Source organism: Scylla paramamosain, chromosome 10 (assembly GCF_035594125.1).
Source record: "Scylla paramamosain isolate STU-SP2022 chromosome 10, ASM3559412v1, whole genome shotgun sequence".
Classification (NCBI taxonomy): Eukaryota; Metazoa; Arthropoda; class Malacostraca; order Decapoda; family Portunidae; genus Scylla; species Scylla paramamosain.
In genome coordinates, this window is record NC_087160.1 from 16,536,898 (window position 1) to 16,553,289 (window position 16,392).

The following is a 16,392-nucleotide window of genomic DNA, read 5'->3' on the forward strand; positions in this document are numbered from 1 at the left end:
GTGGCAAAATGCCAAGCCTTTTAATAGCACTTTATATCGAGAAACAAAATAACATAAAAAAGAAAAAAAAGTGTATTTTGAATGTTATTCATATTATCATATGTCAAAACACCAAAATGCATGCAAAGCCTCCTATATTGGTAAAGGAAACGACATTACCAGAAAAGAGTCTTTTGAGTGTTTCACAACGTGGTAGACGACGAAACATTAAAAAAATATGGAAATCGCAGCATACGGGAATAGAAATCATTACGAAAAAAGTCTTTTCAGTATTTTTGAATTTATTACCTACCACAACGCTAAAGCTGATATAAAACATTCTTTATGGAGAAAATACAGTAACACTACCAAATACAAACAAACGTATTATTAGTGTACCAAAAACGTGTTAGACACCAAAACACTATAGAAGCATAAAGAGCACCATATATGGATAAAGAAAACAATATTAAAAAAAAAAAACATGTCTATTAAGTGTTTTTCAGCTATTTAGTGTTTTGAGCTTTGTACGTACAAAAAAAAAAAAAAAGAAAACCGCCAAAATGCATGCAAAGTACCCTGAATAGGAGAACGAGCGAACATTATAAGAAACATGTATTATGAGTATTTTTGAGCTTCATAGGAACCGAAACGCTAAAACGTATAAATAGCACTCTATATGGAGAAAAGAAACATTACCAAAAACATGTACTTTGAGATTGTTTCATATTGTTAGGTGATATAATGCAAACGCAAAAAGCAACCTATATGAAAAAAAAAAAATGCAGAACCGTTTCTTTTGAATGCCTACGAGTATGTTAGGCACCAAAACGCTAAAAAGCATCAAAAGCACCCTTTCTGGAAAAAAAAAAAAAATCAATATTACTAGAAACGTGTCTTTTGATTGTTTTTCAGCTACTTACGTATCAAAACGCTAAAACGCATGCAAATCATCATTTAAGAAGAAACACAATAACATTAAAAAAAAAAAAAAAACATTTTTGAGAGTTTTTAATCTTGTTAGGTACTAAAACTTTATATGAAGAATGAGAACAACATTTACAAAAACGTGTATTTTGAGTGTATTTTACATTGTTAGGTAAGAAAATGGCTTATATGGGGTAAGAAAATGAGATTTAAAAAAAAAAAAACTTCTCTTTTGAGTGTTTATAAGCATGGTAAGGACCAAAACGATAAAAAGCTTGGAAAGCATCCCGCATGAGAAAACAAAACCTTTTTTCAAAATTGTTTCTTTTCAGTGCTTTTGAGTTACTTACGTACAAAAACAGAAAAAACAAAAACGCGTGCAAAACTTTTAATAGAAAAAAAAAAACAGAATAAAAAAAAAAGTTTAGAGATCCTTTGAGTTTGTTACGTAGAAAAAAAAAAAAATAAGACAAAATTCATGGAAATGACCAACTATAGGAAAACGAAAAGACATTAGTTGAACCATGTATTATAAGTCTTTTTGAGCTTCTTAGGTACCAACACGATAAAACGCATGAATTGCACTCTATATGGAGAAAGAGAATAACATTACCAAACACGTTTTTGATCTTAGGTACCAAAACACTATAATGTATGAATAGCTCTCTATAGAGAGAAAAAGAATAACAATACCAAAAATGTGTATTTTGTGGGTATTTCACATTGATAAGTACAAAAACGCTAAACTGCATGCAAAACATGCATGTATATTATGAGGAAAAAAAAAATTTCCAGAAACGTGTTATTTTGAGTTATTACAAGCGTGCTAAGAATCTAAACGATTAAAAAAAAAGAAAAAAAAGGAAAAAAACCCTATATGCGAAAACAAAACAATATTTTAACAAAACAATATTCTAACCTACCTATGTGCCAAAACACTAAAAAGCATGCAAAAAAAAAAAAAATTATCGAGAAGCATCATAACTTTTCCTAAAACGTATATTTTGAATGTTACGTAGAAAAATTACAAAATGCATGCAAAGCACTCTATATGGGAAAACGAAAATAAGAAACGTGTATTTTGAGAACTTTTGAGCCTTTTAGTTACCAAAATGGTAAAACGCATGAATAGCAATTAATATCGAGAAACAGAATTACAAAAAAAAAAAACGCGTATTTTGAGTATTTTCCCGTTATCAGGTACCAAAACACCAAAATGCTTGCAAAGCCGACCATATGAGAAAAAAACAAACAAACAACTTTAAAAAAAAAATCCTGTCTTTTGAGTGTTTTGATCTACTTAGCAAAACGCAAAAAAAACATACAAATAATAATTTATGGAGAAACGGAGTAACAATTAATATTGAGTGTTTTTCTGTTTGTTACGTGCAACAACGCCAAAATGCATCCAAAGTATAAGGGGAAACAAAAAGACAATACGAGAAACGTGTATTAAGGGTGTTTTTGAGCTACTTAGGTACCTAAACAAAGAAACACATCAATAGCCAATATGGAGAAACACATCATGACCAAAAACGTGTATTTTGAGTATATTTCACAGTTAAGTATCAAAACCCTAAAATACATGCAAAGGACCCTATAGGGGGAAAGGAAACGAGATTTTCAGAAACGTGTCTTTAGAGTGTTTATGAACGTTCTAGGCACCGAAACGATAAAAAGCCTGGAAAGCACCTTTTATGCTAAAGAAAAAATATATTACTAAAAACTACTCTTTTTAGTGTTTTTGCGCTAGATATATACCAAAACACTGAAAACCATGTAAAAAAAATTTCATTTAGAAACATCATAAACAAGCATAAAAAATGCTTGGAAAGCTACATATACGGGGAAACGAAACCTTCCAGAAAACGTCTTTTGCGTGTTTTTATACATGTTAAGCACGAAAACGCTAAAAAGCATGGATATCATCCTATATGATAAAAGAAAACATTACCAAAAACGTCTTTTGATTGTTTTTCTGTTTATTACCTACTAAAACGCTAAATCGTATTTAAAAGACCTTTTATGATAAAACATAATAACTATAAAAAAAAAAGTTATTTTGATTGTTGTTGATCTTTTTACGTACAAAAACGCTAAAATGGATGAAAAGACCATATATGATGTAACGAAAGAACATTACGAGAGATGTGTATAATGATTTTTTTGAGCCCCTTATATACCAAAACTCTAAAACGTATTAATAGCACATTACATAGAGGAACAGAACAGCATTACCAAAAACATGTATTTTGAGTGTTTTTTTTTTTTTCTAATAGTTAGGTACCAAAGCGCCAAAATACATGAAAAAACCCAACATATGGAAAACAAAATGTACAATACAGTACTTACGTACTAAAACGCTGATACATAAAAAAAAAAAAAAAAACTTTTATGGAGAATATGATTAACAGAATAAGAATACCTAAAACAACTATTTTGACTAATTTTATGCTTGTTACGTACAAATAAATAAATAAATAAATAAATACCTTATATGAAGAAAAAAGTCATTATGAGAAATGTTTATTATGGGTGTTTTTAACTTTCTTAGGTACGAGATCGATAAAAAGTAACAATACAACTCTATATGGAGAAACATATTATCATGACGAAAAACGTGTATTTCATAGTTTGGTATCAAAATGCGAAAATACATGCAAAGCACTCTATATGGGGAAAGGAAACGAGATTTCCAGAAACGTATTTTTATAATGCTTATGTGCGTTCTAGGCACAAAACAATGAAAAAACACGGAAAGCACTGTATATGGGAAAAGAAAATAATGTTACAAAAAACGTCACTTTTCAATGTTTTTTTTTTTTTTTCCAGGTATTTATGTACCAAAACTCTGAAAAGCATGTAAAGAAAAACTTTATGGAGAAACAGTATACCTTTACCAAAAACGAGTATTTTCATTATTTTTGAGAGAATTGCGTAGAAAAATCCTAAAATGCATTGCATAATACTCTTTATAGGGAAACGAAAAGCCATTACGAAAAACATTTATTGTGAGAGTTTTTGAGCTTCTTAAGTATTAAAAAGTTAAACGCATAAATATCGTTGTATACGGAAAAACAGAATAAAGTAAACAAAAACGTGTATTTTGAGTGTTTACACATTATTAGGTACCAAAACGCCAAAATCCATTCAAAGCCTCCAATATTGCGAAACGAAACGATATTATAAGAAACGTGCCCTTCGAGTGTTTTTGAGCGTGTTAGGCACCAAAATGATAAAAAAGCATGGAAGTCACTCTGTATGCGAAGACAAAACATTACAATAAAAAAAAAAACGTATCTTTTGATAGTTTTCGAACTTCTTACGTACCAAAACGACAAAACGCATGCAAAACAAACTTTATAAAGAAATATAATATTACCAAAAAAGAAGTATTTAGAGTGTTTTTCAGCTTCTTACATACAAAATTGACATTAATACAAAATATACTCTATATGAAAGAAAAATAGCGACTACGATTAAGGGGTATTATGAGTGTTTTTCAGTATCTTTGTACCAAAACGCAAAATTGCGTTGATACTGCTCTATATTTAGAAACAGAGGAACATTGCCAAAAACATGTAAATTGAGTGTTTTTCATATTATTAGATACCAAAACGAAAAAAAAAAACACTTAATACGGAAAAACGAAACTACATTTCAAGAAACGTATCTTTTGCGAGATTTAGTGCATGTTAGAAAACAAAACGCTAAAAATCATGTTTTTTTTTTTTTTTCAGCTTGTTACATATATAAACGCCAAAATAAATGCAAAGTACCCTATATAAAAAAACGAAAGGAAAATACGAAAAACGTGTTTTAGTAGTGTTTTTGATCTTCTTAGGTACCCAAAAGTAAAAAAGTGCGGAGAAACACTCAATATTACAATAAACGTATATTTTGAATGTTTTTTTTACACTGTTAAGTACCAAAAAGCAATGTTTCCTATATGGGAAAAAGAAACGATATTAAAAGAAACGTATCTTTTGAGTATTTTTGTGCATGTTAGACAACAAAATGCTAAAGGAAAAAAAAGTAGGAAAGCACACTATACGGGAAAACAAAACGAGTCTTTTGGATTTTTTTTTTTTTTTGTGCTACTTACAAAATGCTAAAACGCACGCAAAATACCTTTTATGGAGACAGTAACATTACCAAAAAAGAGTATTTTCAGTGTTTTTTTTTTTCTGTCGCATGAATACAACTCTATATGGAGAAAGAGAACAACTTACCAAAATTGTGTATATAGTGTTTTTCACATTGCTAATTACAAAAAAAAAATTATGCTTTTTCGGTAAATTATTTTCTTTCTCTATCAACGGTGTTTTCCAGGTCTTTTAGCATTTTAATACGTAAGAAGCCGAAAAACACTAAACACTCAAAAGGCCCGCGGCACGTCTCATATTTCAGTCTTACAGTTGGTCTTTTTACAGGAATGATTAAGCCAGCCAGCCCTTTGCATTTTAAAGTCATTGTATAAAGATATAAAGATACTATTATATTTTTTGGGCGGTGATGTTCCTCTGTGGTATAGTAACTCCCAACCTCGTCAAGTGTGTGTGTGTGTGTGTGTGTGTGTGTGTGTGTCCGGCTCGCCGCCACCCGCCAACATTCTCTCTCTCTCTCTCTCTCTCTCTCTCTCTCTCTCTCTCTCTCTCTCTCTCTCTCTCTCTGTGTGTGTGTGTGTGTGTGTGTGTTATTGTTAAAAGTATTTTTCTTAATTAAAGTAAGTGATTGCAAACACAATGTCACCAGCAGGAACTTTACCATCTGCTTCAAGTTTTCTATCGTGTTTTGTAGTGAATGAATTATTCTCATATATTTTTACGTAAATCATGTGACCATTTCGTCTCGTCGACTGCGTTCCAAAGCCAGTGACTATAGGTGACGAGAATACACGTAGTCGTACGGGCCCTGCTCCGTAATATACATGTATTAGACGTGACCATAACTCGTCATTCCTCCGTCTCACCGAGAATCGGCCTTTGACTTCAGTCCTGCTTTGTCCTTCGAGAGCGTCACAGCGTCAGATTTTGGTGTGACTCTTACTGCATATCATCTCATCATGATTTCCAAGAAGCGAACAGTTACTGAAGAACATCGTGTGATGCAGGAAAAGTGGAAAATATCTTACTTTTTTGCTGAAGTGAATGGAAAACAAACTTGTTTGATTTGCAACCAAATTATAGCGGTGTCAAAAGACTATAACATTCGGCGACATTACACAAGCACTCATGCTTCAAAGTATGATGTGTATAGTGGAAAACTTCGTGAAGAAAAAGTAAAGACGCTAGAACAGTCTCTCAAAAGGCAGCAGTCAGTGTATCAGCGTGTTCATGAAGCCAGTGACACTGCAGTACGGGCAAGTTATAGGATTGCACGGGAAATAGCTGTGTCATCGAAACCATTTTCAGAAGGGGACTTTATAAAGAAATGCATGATGATGGCCGCAGAAGATATTTGCCCTGAAAAACGTAGATCATTTGCAAACATAAGCCTTTCAAGAAATACAGTTGCAGAAAGAGTAAATGAACTGTCAGAAAATCTTAATAGTCAGCTCAAAGAAAAAGTTGCTAAATTTGTAGCATTTTCTGTAGCAATCGATGAAAGTACAGACATTACTGACATAGCTCAACTAGCAGTGTTCATACGTGGTGTTGATGAAAATATGCAGGTAACTGAAGAATTTGTGGAATTAGTACCAATGAAAGGAACAACAACAGGGGATGATATATTTGTGAGTTTGACTGGTGCACTTGATAGGATAGGTGTTGACTGGAAGAAAACTGTGAGTCTGACAACAGATGGAGCATCTCAAATGGTTGGTAGAAAGGCTGGCGTGACAGCAAAGTTAAAGGAAAAACTACTCACCCTGAATTCAGACCATCAAATTCACAGTGTTCATTGCATAATTCACAGGGAAGTGCTTTGCAGTAAAATATTAAAGATGGATCACGTTATGGATGTTGTTGTCAAGGCAGTAAACTTTATACGAGCGCGAGGTCTGAACCACAGACAGTTCAACTGCCTATTGGAGGACACTCACTCTCACGGTCTGCCTTATCACACTGATGTTCGTTGGTTAAGCCGGGGAATTGTGCTGAAGCGCTTTTATGAATTAAGAAGTGAAATACAAAGTTTCATGCATAACAAAGGAAGAAATGTCCAGGAACTGAAAGACTATGATTGGCTTCAAGATTTAGCCTTCATGGTAGATATGACAGAACACTTGAATTTGCTCAATACAAGACTGCAAGGTCGCAATAAATTGGTGACAGACATGCATGAGTCCATTCGTGCTTTTGAGGTGAAGCTCAAACTTTTTGAACGTCAACTAGCAGCGAATAATGCTGCACACTTTCCTACACTGAAATCATTGCAAAGCACACCTGAGTTTCGTGGAATTATCAGCAGAGAAAAGTACTGCAACATGATTTCCAAGTTACTGAACGAATTTGGAGAAAGATTTGCAGACTTAAAGAACCTTGAGAGTGATTTCTCGATCTTTCAAAATCCTTTCGCTGCAAATCCTGATGAGACACCAGAGGATATTCAGTTAGAACTAATTGATCTTCAGTGCGATTCTGCGTTGAAGGAAAAGTTCTCAAGTGTTGATATTGGTACATTCTATCAATATGTTGGGCCAAGATATCCTCGAATCAAATGTTTGGCATCAAAGATTATGTCAATGTTCGGCAGTACCTATGTCTGTGAGCAACTCTTCTCACTGATGAACTTGAACAAGTCTGGACTCAGGTCTCGGCTCACTAATGAACACCTCAACTCAACACTGAAAGTAGCCATTGCTCAGTCTCTGGCGCCAAACATAGACGAACTTGTACAGACCAAGAGGTGCCAAGTTTCTGGGAGCAGCACGACCAGGAATTAAGGTAAATGATGCTTCCTTTTCTTTACTGGTTTATCTTTTGGTTACGTGTGTGCAAACGCGAGTGAAGGTAGAATATATTATTATTATTATTATTATTATTATTATTATTATTATTATTATAATATTACCTATTATTATTATTATTATTATTATTATTATTATTATTATTATATAATTACCTATTATTATTATTATTATTATTATTATTATTATTATTGTTATTATTATTATTATTATTATTATTATTATTATTATTATTAATATTATTATGGTCATACGTGATTATCTGGCCGGCACATTGAATGTGAAGGTGAAATCTGGCCCCTTGGGATAAATGAGTTTGACACCCCTGCAATATAGGGTGCTTTCTATGTATTTTAACGTTTTGGGGCCTAAAAAAAAAAAAAAAAAACTAGTACATGAATAGCATTTTATATAGAGAAAATAACAACATTCCAAAAAAACGTCTGCTTTGAGTGCTTTTTACATTATTAATTACCAAAAACGCCTAAGTGCATGCAAAGCACTCTTCATGGGAAAGGGAAGCACATTACGAGAAACGTGTATTGTTAATATTTTTGGGATTTTTTGGCGTTTTGGTACCTAACACTGAAAATACTTAAAATACACATTTTTGTAACGTTCTTTTTCTACAAATAGAAGAATGCTATTCATGCTTTTTAGGGTTTTGGTACCTAGGAAACCCTTTTTTTTTCTAAATATAGAAATAAAACAATATTAATAAAAACTTTTATTTTCAGTGACATGTAAAAACGCCAAAATGAGTGTAAATTACTCTATATGGTGAAAAAAAAATAATAACGTGTCGTTTCATTGTTTTTCACCTTGTTAGGCACCAAAATGTTAAAAAGCATGGAAATCACCCTATATGTGAATAAAGTAAAAAAACAACATTACCAAAAACGTGTCCTTGGAGTATTTAGGAACCTCTAACGTACCTAAAATTCGAAAATGGCATGCAAAACTTTCGTATGGAGAAACAGAATAACATTACCAAAAAATGTGTATTTTGAGAATTTTTTACCTTCTTAAGACAAAATGTAAAAATACTTTATATGTACTTTACAAAGTACTTTATATGATTAAACAAAATTATATTGTTAGAAAAGTGTATTTTATGAGTGTTTTTAGATTCTTAGGTACTAAATTGATAAAACACATGAAAGGCATTCATTATGGAGAAACACAACAACATTACAAAAAACATGTATTCTCGGTGTCTTGTACATTGTTAGGTACCAAAATGACAAAACGCATACAATGCACTGTATATGAGGAAACGAAATGTCAATACCAGAAACGTATCTTTTGAGCGTTTCTGAGCATGTTAGGCACCAAAACTCTAATAAGCATGGAAAGCAATATATAAGGGAATACAAATCATTTTTTTTTTTAAGAAAAACGTGTCTTTGTGTTTTTAAGCTTCTTCCTGACAAACACACTCAAATGCATGCGAAACACTTTTTATGAATAAATAGAAAAACATTATAAGAATCGTGGATTTTCAGTGTTTTTGAATTTCTTTTATAGAAAAAACGCCAAAATGCATGCAAATTAGCCTGTTTCGGGAAACGAAACGATATTACAAGAAACGTGTAAACTGTAATGAGTGCTTCTGAGCTTCTTCGGTCCCAAAAACCCTAAAACGCTTTAAAAAGCTCTCTATAAGAGAAACAGATAAACATTACGAAAAACGTGTGTTTGGAGTGTTTTTCACCTTGTTAGGTAACAAAAATCCAAAATGCATACAAAGCAAGTGATTTGAAGAAACAGAACAATGTTCCCAAAAGCGTGTATTGTGTGTTTGAACTCGTTATCAAAACACCAAAATGCATGCAAACATGGGAAATCTAAAAGACCTTATGAGAAAAGTGTATAATGAGTGTTTCTGAGCTTCTTATGTATCAAAATGCAAAAACGCGTAAATAATGCTCTTTATGAAAAAAAAAAAAAAAAAAAAAAAAAAACATTACAATAAAACGTTTATTATGTGTGTTTTCACACTCTTAGGTACCAAAACGCTAAAATGCGTCTCCTGCCGGGAGAGGCGCGCCGCCGTTGTGCCGTGGTTATGTTAACACGCCGTGTGGTCCCGCGCTCTCCCTTCGCTCGTGAGACGGGATTCCCCTTCTGGTGGGGCCTCACGCCATTGACACGTGGTCGGTTTGTTGGTCTGCTCCGCTCCCCCCTCTCCCCCCGCTGGAGTGGGAGCATCTCCTGCCGGGAGAAGCGCGCCGCCGTTGTGCCGTGGTTATGGTAACACGCCGTGGGGTCCCGCGCTCTCCCTCCGCTCGTGAGACGTGATTTCCTTTCTGGCGGTGCCTCACGCCCTTGACACGTGGTCAGTTTGCTGGTCCGCTTCGCCCCCACGCCTTCCCCAGCTGGAGTGGGAGCGTCTCCTGCCGGGAGAGGCGCCCAGCCCTTGTGCCGTGGTTGTGTGAACGCGCCGTGGGGTCCCGTCCTCTCCCTCCGCTCGCGAGACGTGATTCCCTTTCTGGCGGGACCTCACGCCCTTGACACGTGGTCGGTTTGTTGCTCCGCTCCGCTCCCCCGGCTCCCCCAGCTGGAGTGGAAGCATCTCCTGCCGGGAGAGGCGCGCCTCCCTTGTGCCGTGGTTGTGTTAACGTGCCGTGGCGTCCCGCGCTCTCCTTCCGCTCGCGAGACGTGATTCCCTTTCTGGCGGGGCCTCACGCCCTTGACACGTGATCAGTTTGTTGGTCCGCTCCGCTCCCTCGCCTCCCCCAGCTGGAGTGGAAGCGTCTCCTGCCGGGAGAGGCGCGCCGCCCTTGTGTTGTGGTTATGTTAACGCGCCGTGGGGTCCCGAGCTCTCCCTCCGTTCGTGAGACGTGATTCCCCTTCCGGCGGGGCCTCACGCAATTGACACATGGTCGGTTTGTTGCTCCGCTCTCCCCGCTCCCCCCGCTTCAGTGGAAGCGTCTCCTACCGGGAGAGGCGCGCCGCCCTTGTGCCGTGTTTATGTTAACGTGCCGTGGGGTCTCGCGCTCTCCCTCCGCTCGCGAGACGTGATTCCCCTTCCGGCCCTCCCACTCGAGGTACGGAAGCGAGCAGAGCGGAGCGGGGCAAGAAACCGACTGCGTTTCAAAGGCGTGAGGCAACGCCATAGGAGAATCACGTCTCAAGAGAGAAGGTAGAGCGCGGGACGAGACGCTGTGATAATCCAAGCACACCACAATGGCGGCGCGGCTCTCCCGGCAGCAGAAGCTTGCTCTCGTGCCATAAGAGCTAGCGGTACGTAGGAACAGTACTACTACTAACCGACCGTGCCTCAAGGGCGTGAGAACCCAGCCAGCGGGGAAGCTTGCCGTACGAGTGGTGGAAGGCTACGGGACCCCACGGCGTGTTAACATGACCACAGCACAAGGGCGGCGGGCCTCTCCCAGAGGGAGACGCTCCCACACCAGGTACGGGAGCGAGCAGAGCGGAGCGGGGCAAGAAACCGACCACGTGTCAAGGGCGTGAGACCCCGCCAGAACCGGATCTACGTCTCAAGAGCGGAGAGCGCGGGATGACGGCGTGATAATCTAATCACACCAAAAAGGGCAGTGGAGCCCTACCGGGCGGAGAGCCTTGCACTCGAGTGGGACGTAGAATCGGTACTCACCGACCTTACTACTACCTCAAGGGGGTGAGGACCCAGCCGGCGGGGAAGCTTGACGCGCGAGGGGAGGGAGAGCGCGGGACCCCACGACCTGTTAACCACAGCACAACGGCGGTGCGCTTCTCCCGGCAGGAGACGCTTCCACACCAGGTACGGGAGTAAGCAGAGCGGAGCGAGGCAAGAAACCGACTGCATTTCAAGGGCGTGAAGCAACGCCAGAGGAGAATCACGTCTCACGAGAGGAGGTAGAGCGCCGGACGACACGGCGTGATAATCCAACCACACCACAAGGGCGGCGCGGCTCTCCCGGAAGCAGAAGCTTGCTCTCGTGCCATGAGAGCTAGCGGGACGTAGGAACAGTACTAATACTACTCACCGACCGTGCCTCAAGGGCGTGAGAACCCAGCCAGCGGGGAAGCTTGACGTACGAGTGGGGAAAGGCTACGGGATTCCACGGGGTGTTAACATGACCACAGCACAAGGGCGACGCGCCTCTCCCGGCCGGAGACGCTCCCACACCAGGTACGGGAGCGAGCAGAGCAGAGCGGGGCAAGAAACCGACCACGTGTAAAGGGCGTGAGACCCCGCCAGAACAGGAATCATGTCTCAAGAGCGGAGAGCGCGGGACGACACGGCGTGATAATCTAATCACACCAAAAGGGCAGTGCAGCTCTCCCGGCCGGAGAGCCTTGCACTCGAGCGGGACGTAGTATCGGTACTCACCAACCTTACTACTACCTCAAGGGGGTGAGGACCCAGCCGGCGGGGAAGCTTGACGCGCGAGCGGAGAAAGAGCACGGGACCCCACGACGTGTTAACCACAGCACAAGGGCGGCGCGCTTCTCCCGGCAGGAGACTTTCCCACACCAGGTACAGGAGCGAGCAGAGCGGAGCGAGGCAAGAAACCGACTGCGTTTCAAGGGCGTGAAGCAACGCCAGAGGAGAATCACGTCTCACGAGAGGAGGTAGAGCGCCGGACGACACGGCGTGATAATCCAACCACACCACAAGGGCGGCGCGGCTCTCACGGGAGCGAGCAGAGCGGAGTGGGGGCAAGAAACCGACTGCATGTCAAGGGTGTGAGGCAACGCCAGAGGAGGATCACGTCTCACGAGAGGAGGTAGAGCACGGGACGACACGGCGTGATAATCCAAGCACACCACAAGGGCGGCGCGGCTCTCCCGGCAGTAGAAGCTTGCTCTCGTGCCATGAGAGCTAGCGGGACGTAGGTAGGAACAGTACTACTACTACTCACCGACCGTGCCTCAAGGGCGTGAGAACCCAGCCAGCGGGGAAGCTTGCCGTACGAGCGGGGGAAGGCTACGGGACCCCACGGCGTGTTAACATGATTCTAATCAAACCAGAAGGGCAGTGCAGCTCTCCCGGCCGGAGAGCCTTGCACTCGAGCGGGACGTAGAATCGGTACTCACCGACCTTACTACTACCTCAAGGGGGTGAGGACCCAGCCGGCGGGGAAGCTTGACGCGCGAGCGGGGGGAGAGCGCGGGATCCCACGGCGTGTTAACCATAGTTCAAGGGCGGCGCGCTTATCCCGGCAGGAGATGCTTACACACCAGGTACGGGAGCGAGCAGAGCGGAGTGGGGCAAGAAACCAACTGCGTGTCAAGGGTGTGAGGCAACGCCAGAGGAGAATCACGTCTCACGAGAGGAGGTAGAGCACGGGACGACACGGCGTGATAATCCAACCACACCACAAGGGCGGCGAAGCTCTCCCGGCAATAGAAGCTTGCTCTCGTGCCATGAGAGCTAGCGGAACGTAGGTAGGAACAGTACTACTACTACTCACCGACCGTGCCTCAAGGGCGTGAGAACCCAGCCAGCGGGGAAGCTTGCCGTACGAGCGGGGGAAGGCTACAGGACCCCACGGCGTGTTAACATGACCACAGCACAAGGGCGGTGCGCCTCTCCCGGCGGGAGACGCTCCCACTCCAGGTACGGGAGGGAGCAGAGCGGAGCGGGGCAAGAAACCGACTGCGTGTCAAGGGCGTGAGCAACGTCAGAGGAGAATCACGTCTCACTAGAGGAGGTAGAGCACGGGACGACACGGCGTGATAATCCAAGCACACCACAAGGGCGGCGCGGCTCTCCCGGCAGTAGAAGCTTGCTCTCGTGCCATGAGAGCTAGCGGGACGTAGGTAGGAACAGTACTACTACTACTCACCGACCGTGCCTCAAGGGCGTGAGAACCCAGCCAGCGGGGAAGCTTGCCGTACGAGCGGGGGAAGGCTACGGGACCCCACGGCGTGTTAACATGACCACAGCACAAGGGCGGCGCGCCTCCCCTGACGGGAGACGCTCCCACTCCAGGTACGGGAGCGAGCAGAGCGGAGCGGGGCAAGAAACCGACTGCGTGTCAAGGGTGTGAGGCAACGCCAGAGGAGAATCACGTCTCACGAGAGGAGGTAGAGCACGGGACGACACGGCGTGATAATCCAACCACACCACAAGGGCGGCGCGGCTCTCCCGGCACTAGAAGCTTTCTCTCGTGCCATGAGAGCTAGCGGGACGTAGGAACAGTACTACTACTACTCACCGACCGTGCCTCAAGGGCGTGAGAACCCAGCCAGCGGGGAAGCTTGCCGTACGAGCGGGGGAAGGCTACGGGACCCCACGGCGTGTTAACATGACCACAGCACAAGGGCGGCGCGCCTCCCCCGGCGGGAGACGCTCCCACTCCAGGTACGGGAGCGAGCAGAGCGGAGCGGGGCAAGAAACCGACTGCGTGTCAAGGGCGTGAGGCAACGCCAGAGGAGAATCACGTCTCAAGAGCGGAGAGCGCGGGATGAAGGCGTGATAATCTAATCACACCAAAAAGGGCAGTGGAGCCCTCCCCGTCGGAGAGCCTTGCACTCGAGTGGGACGTAGAATCGGTACTCACAGACCTTACTACTACCTCAAGGGGGTGAGGACCCGGCCGGCGAAGAAGCTTGACGCGCGAGGGGAGGGAGAGCGCGGGACCCCACGACCTGTTAACCACAGCACAAGGGCGGCGCGCTTCTTCCGGCAGGAGACGCTTCCACACCAGGTACGGGAGCAAGCAGAGCGGAGCGAGGCAAGAAACCGACTGCGTTTCAAGGGCGTGAAGCAACGCCAGAGAAGAATCACGTCTCACGAGAGGAGGTGGAGCGCCGGACGACACGGCGTGATAATCCAACCACACCACAAGGGCGGCGCGGCTCTCCCGGCAGCAGAAGCTTGCTCTCGTGCCATGAGAGCTAGCGGGACGTAGGAACAGTACTACTACTACTCATCGACCGTGCCTCAAGGGCGTGAGAACCCAGCCAGCGGGGAAGCTTGCCGTACGAGTGGGGGAAGGCTACTGGATCCCACGGCGTGTTAACATGACCACAGCACAAGGGCGACGCGCCTCTCCCGGCGGGAGACGCTCGCATGCCAGGTACGGGAGCGAGCAGAGCAGAGCGGGGCAAGAAACCGACCACGTGTCAAGGGCGCGAGACCCCGCCAGAACGGGAATCACGTCTCAAGAGCGGAGAGCGCGGGACGACACGGCGTGATAATCTAATCAAACCAGAAGGGCAGTGCAGCTCTCCCGGCCGGAGAGCCTTGCACTCGAGCGGGACGTAGAATCGGTACTCACTGACCTTACTACTACCTCAAGGGGGTGAGGACCCAGCCGGCGGGGAAGCTTAACGCGCGAGCGGAGGGAGAGCGCGGGATCCCACGGCGTGTTAACCATAGCACAAGGGCGGCGCGCTTATCTCGGCAGGAGACGCTTCCACTTCAGGTACGGGAGCGAGCAGAGCGGAGTGGGGCAAGAAACCGACTGCGTGTCAAGGGTGTGAGGCAACGCCAGAGGAGAATCACGTCTCACGAGAGGAGGTAGAGCACGGGACGACACGGTGTGATAATCCAACCACACCACAAGGGCGGCGCGGCTCTCCCGGCAGTAGAAGCTTGCTCTCGTGCCATGAGAGCTAGCGGGACGTAGGAACAGTACTACTACTACTCACCGACCGTGCCTCAAGGGCGTGAGAACCCAGCCAGCTGGGAAGCTTGCCGTACGAGCGGGGGAAGGCTACGGGACCCCACGGCGTGTTAACATGACCACAGCATAAGGGCGGCGCGCCTCTCCCGGCGGGAGACGCTCCCACTCCAGGTACGGGAGGGAGCAGAGCGGAGCGGGTTAAGAAACCGTCTGTGTGTCAAGGGCGTGAGGCAACGTCAGAGGAGAATCACGTCTCACTAGAGGAGGTAGAGCGCGGGACGACACGGCGTGATAATCCAACCACACCACAAGGGCGGCGTGGCTCTCCCGGCAGCAGAAGCTTGCTCTTGTGCCATGAGAGCTAGCTGGACGTAGGAACAGTATTACTACTACTACTACTACTACTACTACTACTACTCACCGACCGTGCCTCAAAGGCGTGAGAACCCAGCCAGCGGGGAAGCTTGCCGTACGAGCAGGGGAAGGCAACGGGACCCACTGCCTGTTAACATAACCACAGCACAAGGGCGGCGCGCCTCCTCTCCCGGCAGGAGACGGTTCCACACCAGCTATGAGAGCGATCAGAGCGGGACAACAACAACAACAACAACAACAAACTGCCCACGTTTCAAGGGCGTGAGGCACTACCGGAAGGGGAATCACGTCTTACGAGAGGAGGTAGAGTGCGGGACGATACGGCGTGATGATTTTACCAAATGACAAGTGCGGCGCAGAAGACCGCGCGACGCCATCACGGCCACAAGTCTCTTGACGTAAGGGAGCACCTTCGACGCCACGACAGCAGGCTTTCGCTAGGTACTAACAAGTTTTTCATTTCACTTAGGTAGAGTGAAACCCGAGCTTCATTCACCGATCAAGGCCGGGTAGACAAAGGACAGTCAATTTACTTTAAGCCTACGTGACACAGGACCGTTTTCCGTCTACCTAAGAGGTAGTGAAACTTTCTCACCACCGGAGAGTCAACAGTTG

At 44.1% G+C, this 16,392-nt stretch overlaps 1 protein-coding gene across 1 annotated transcript; it reads left to right on the forward strand.

Moving 5' to 3' along the window:
* Positions 1 to 5,971: 5,971 nt before the first annotated feature.
* On the forward strand, positions 5,972 to 7,795 carry LOC135104527 (general transcription factor II-I repeat domain-containing protein 2A-like). Its single transcript, XM_064012100.1, has one exon. It carries the CDS (start codon positions 5,972 to 5,974, stop codon positions 7,793 to 7,795), a length of 1,824 nt encoding a protein of 607 aa, XP_063868170.1.
* Positions 7,796 to 16,392: the final 8,597 nt, after the last annotated feature.

Coding starts and splice junctions, on each gene's coding strand:
- LOC135104527 (XM_064012100.1), top strand. CDS start 5,972: ATGATTTCCAAGAAGCGAACAGTTACTGAAGAACATCGTGTGATGCAG.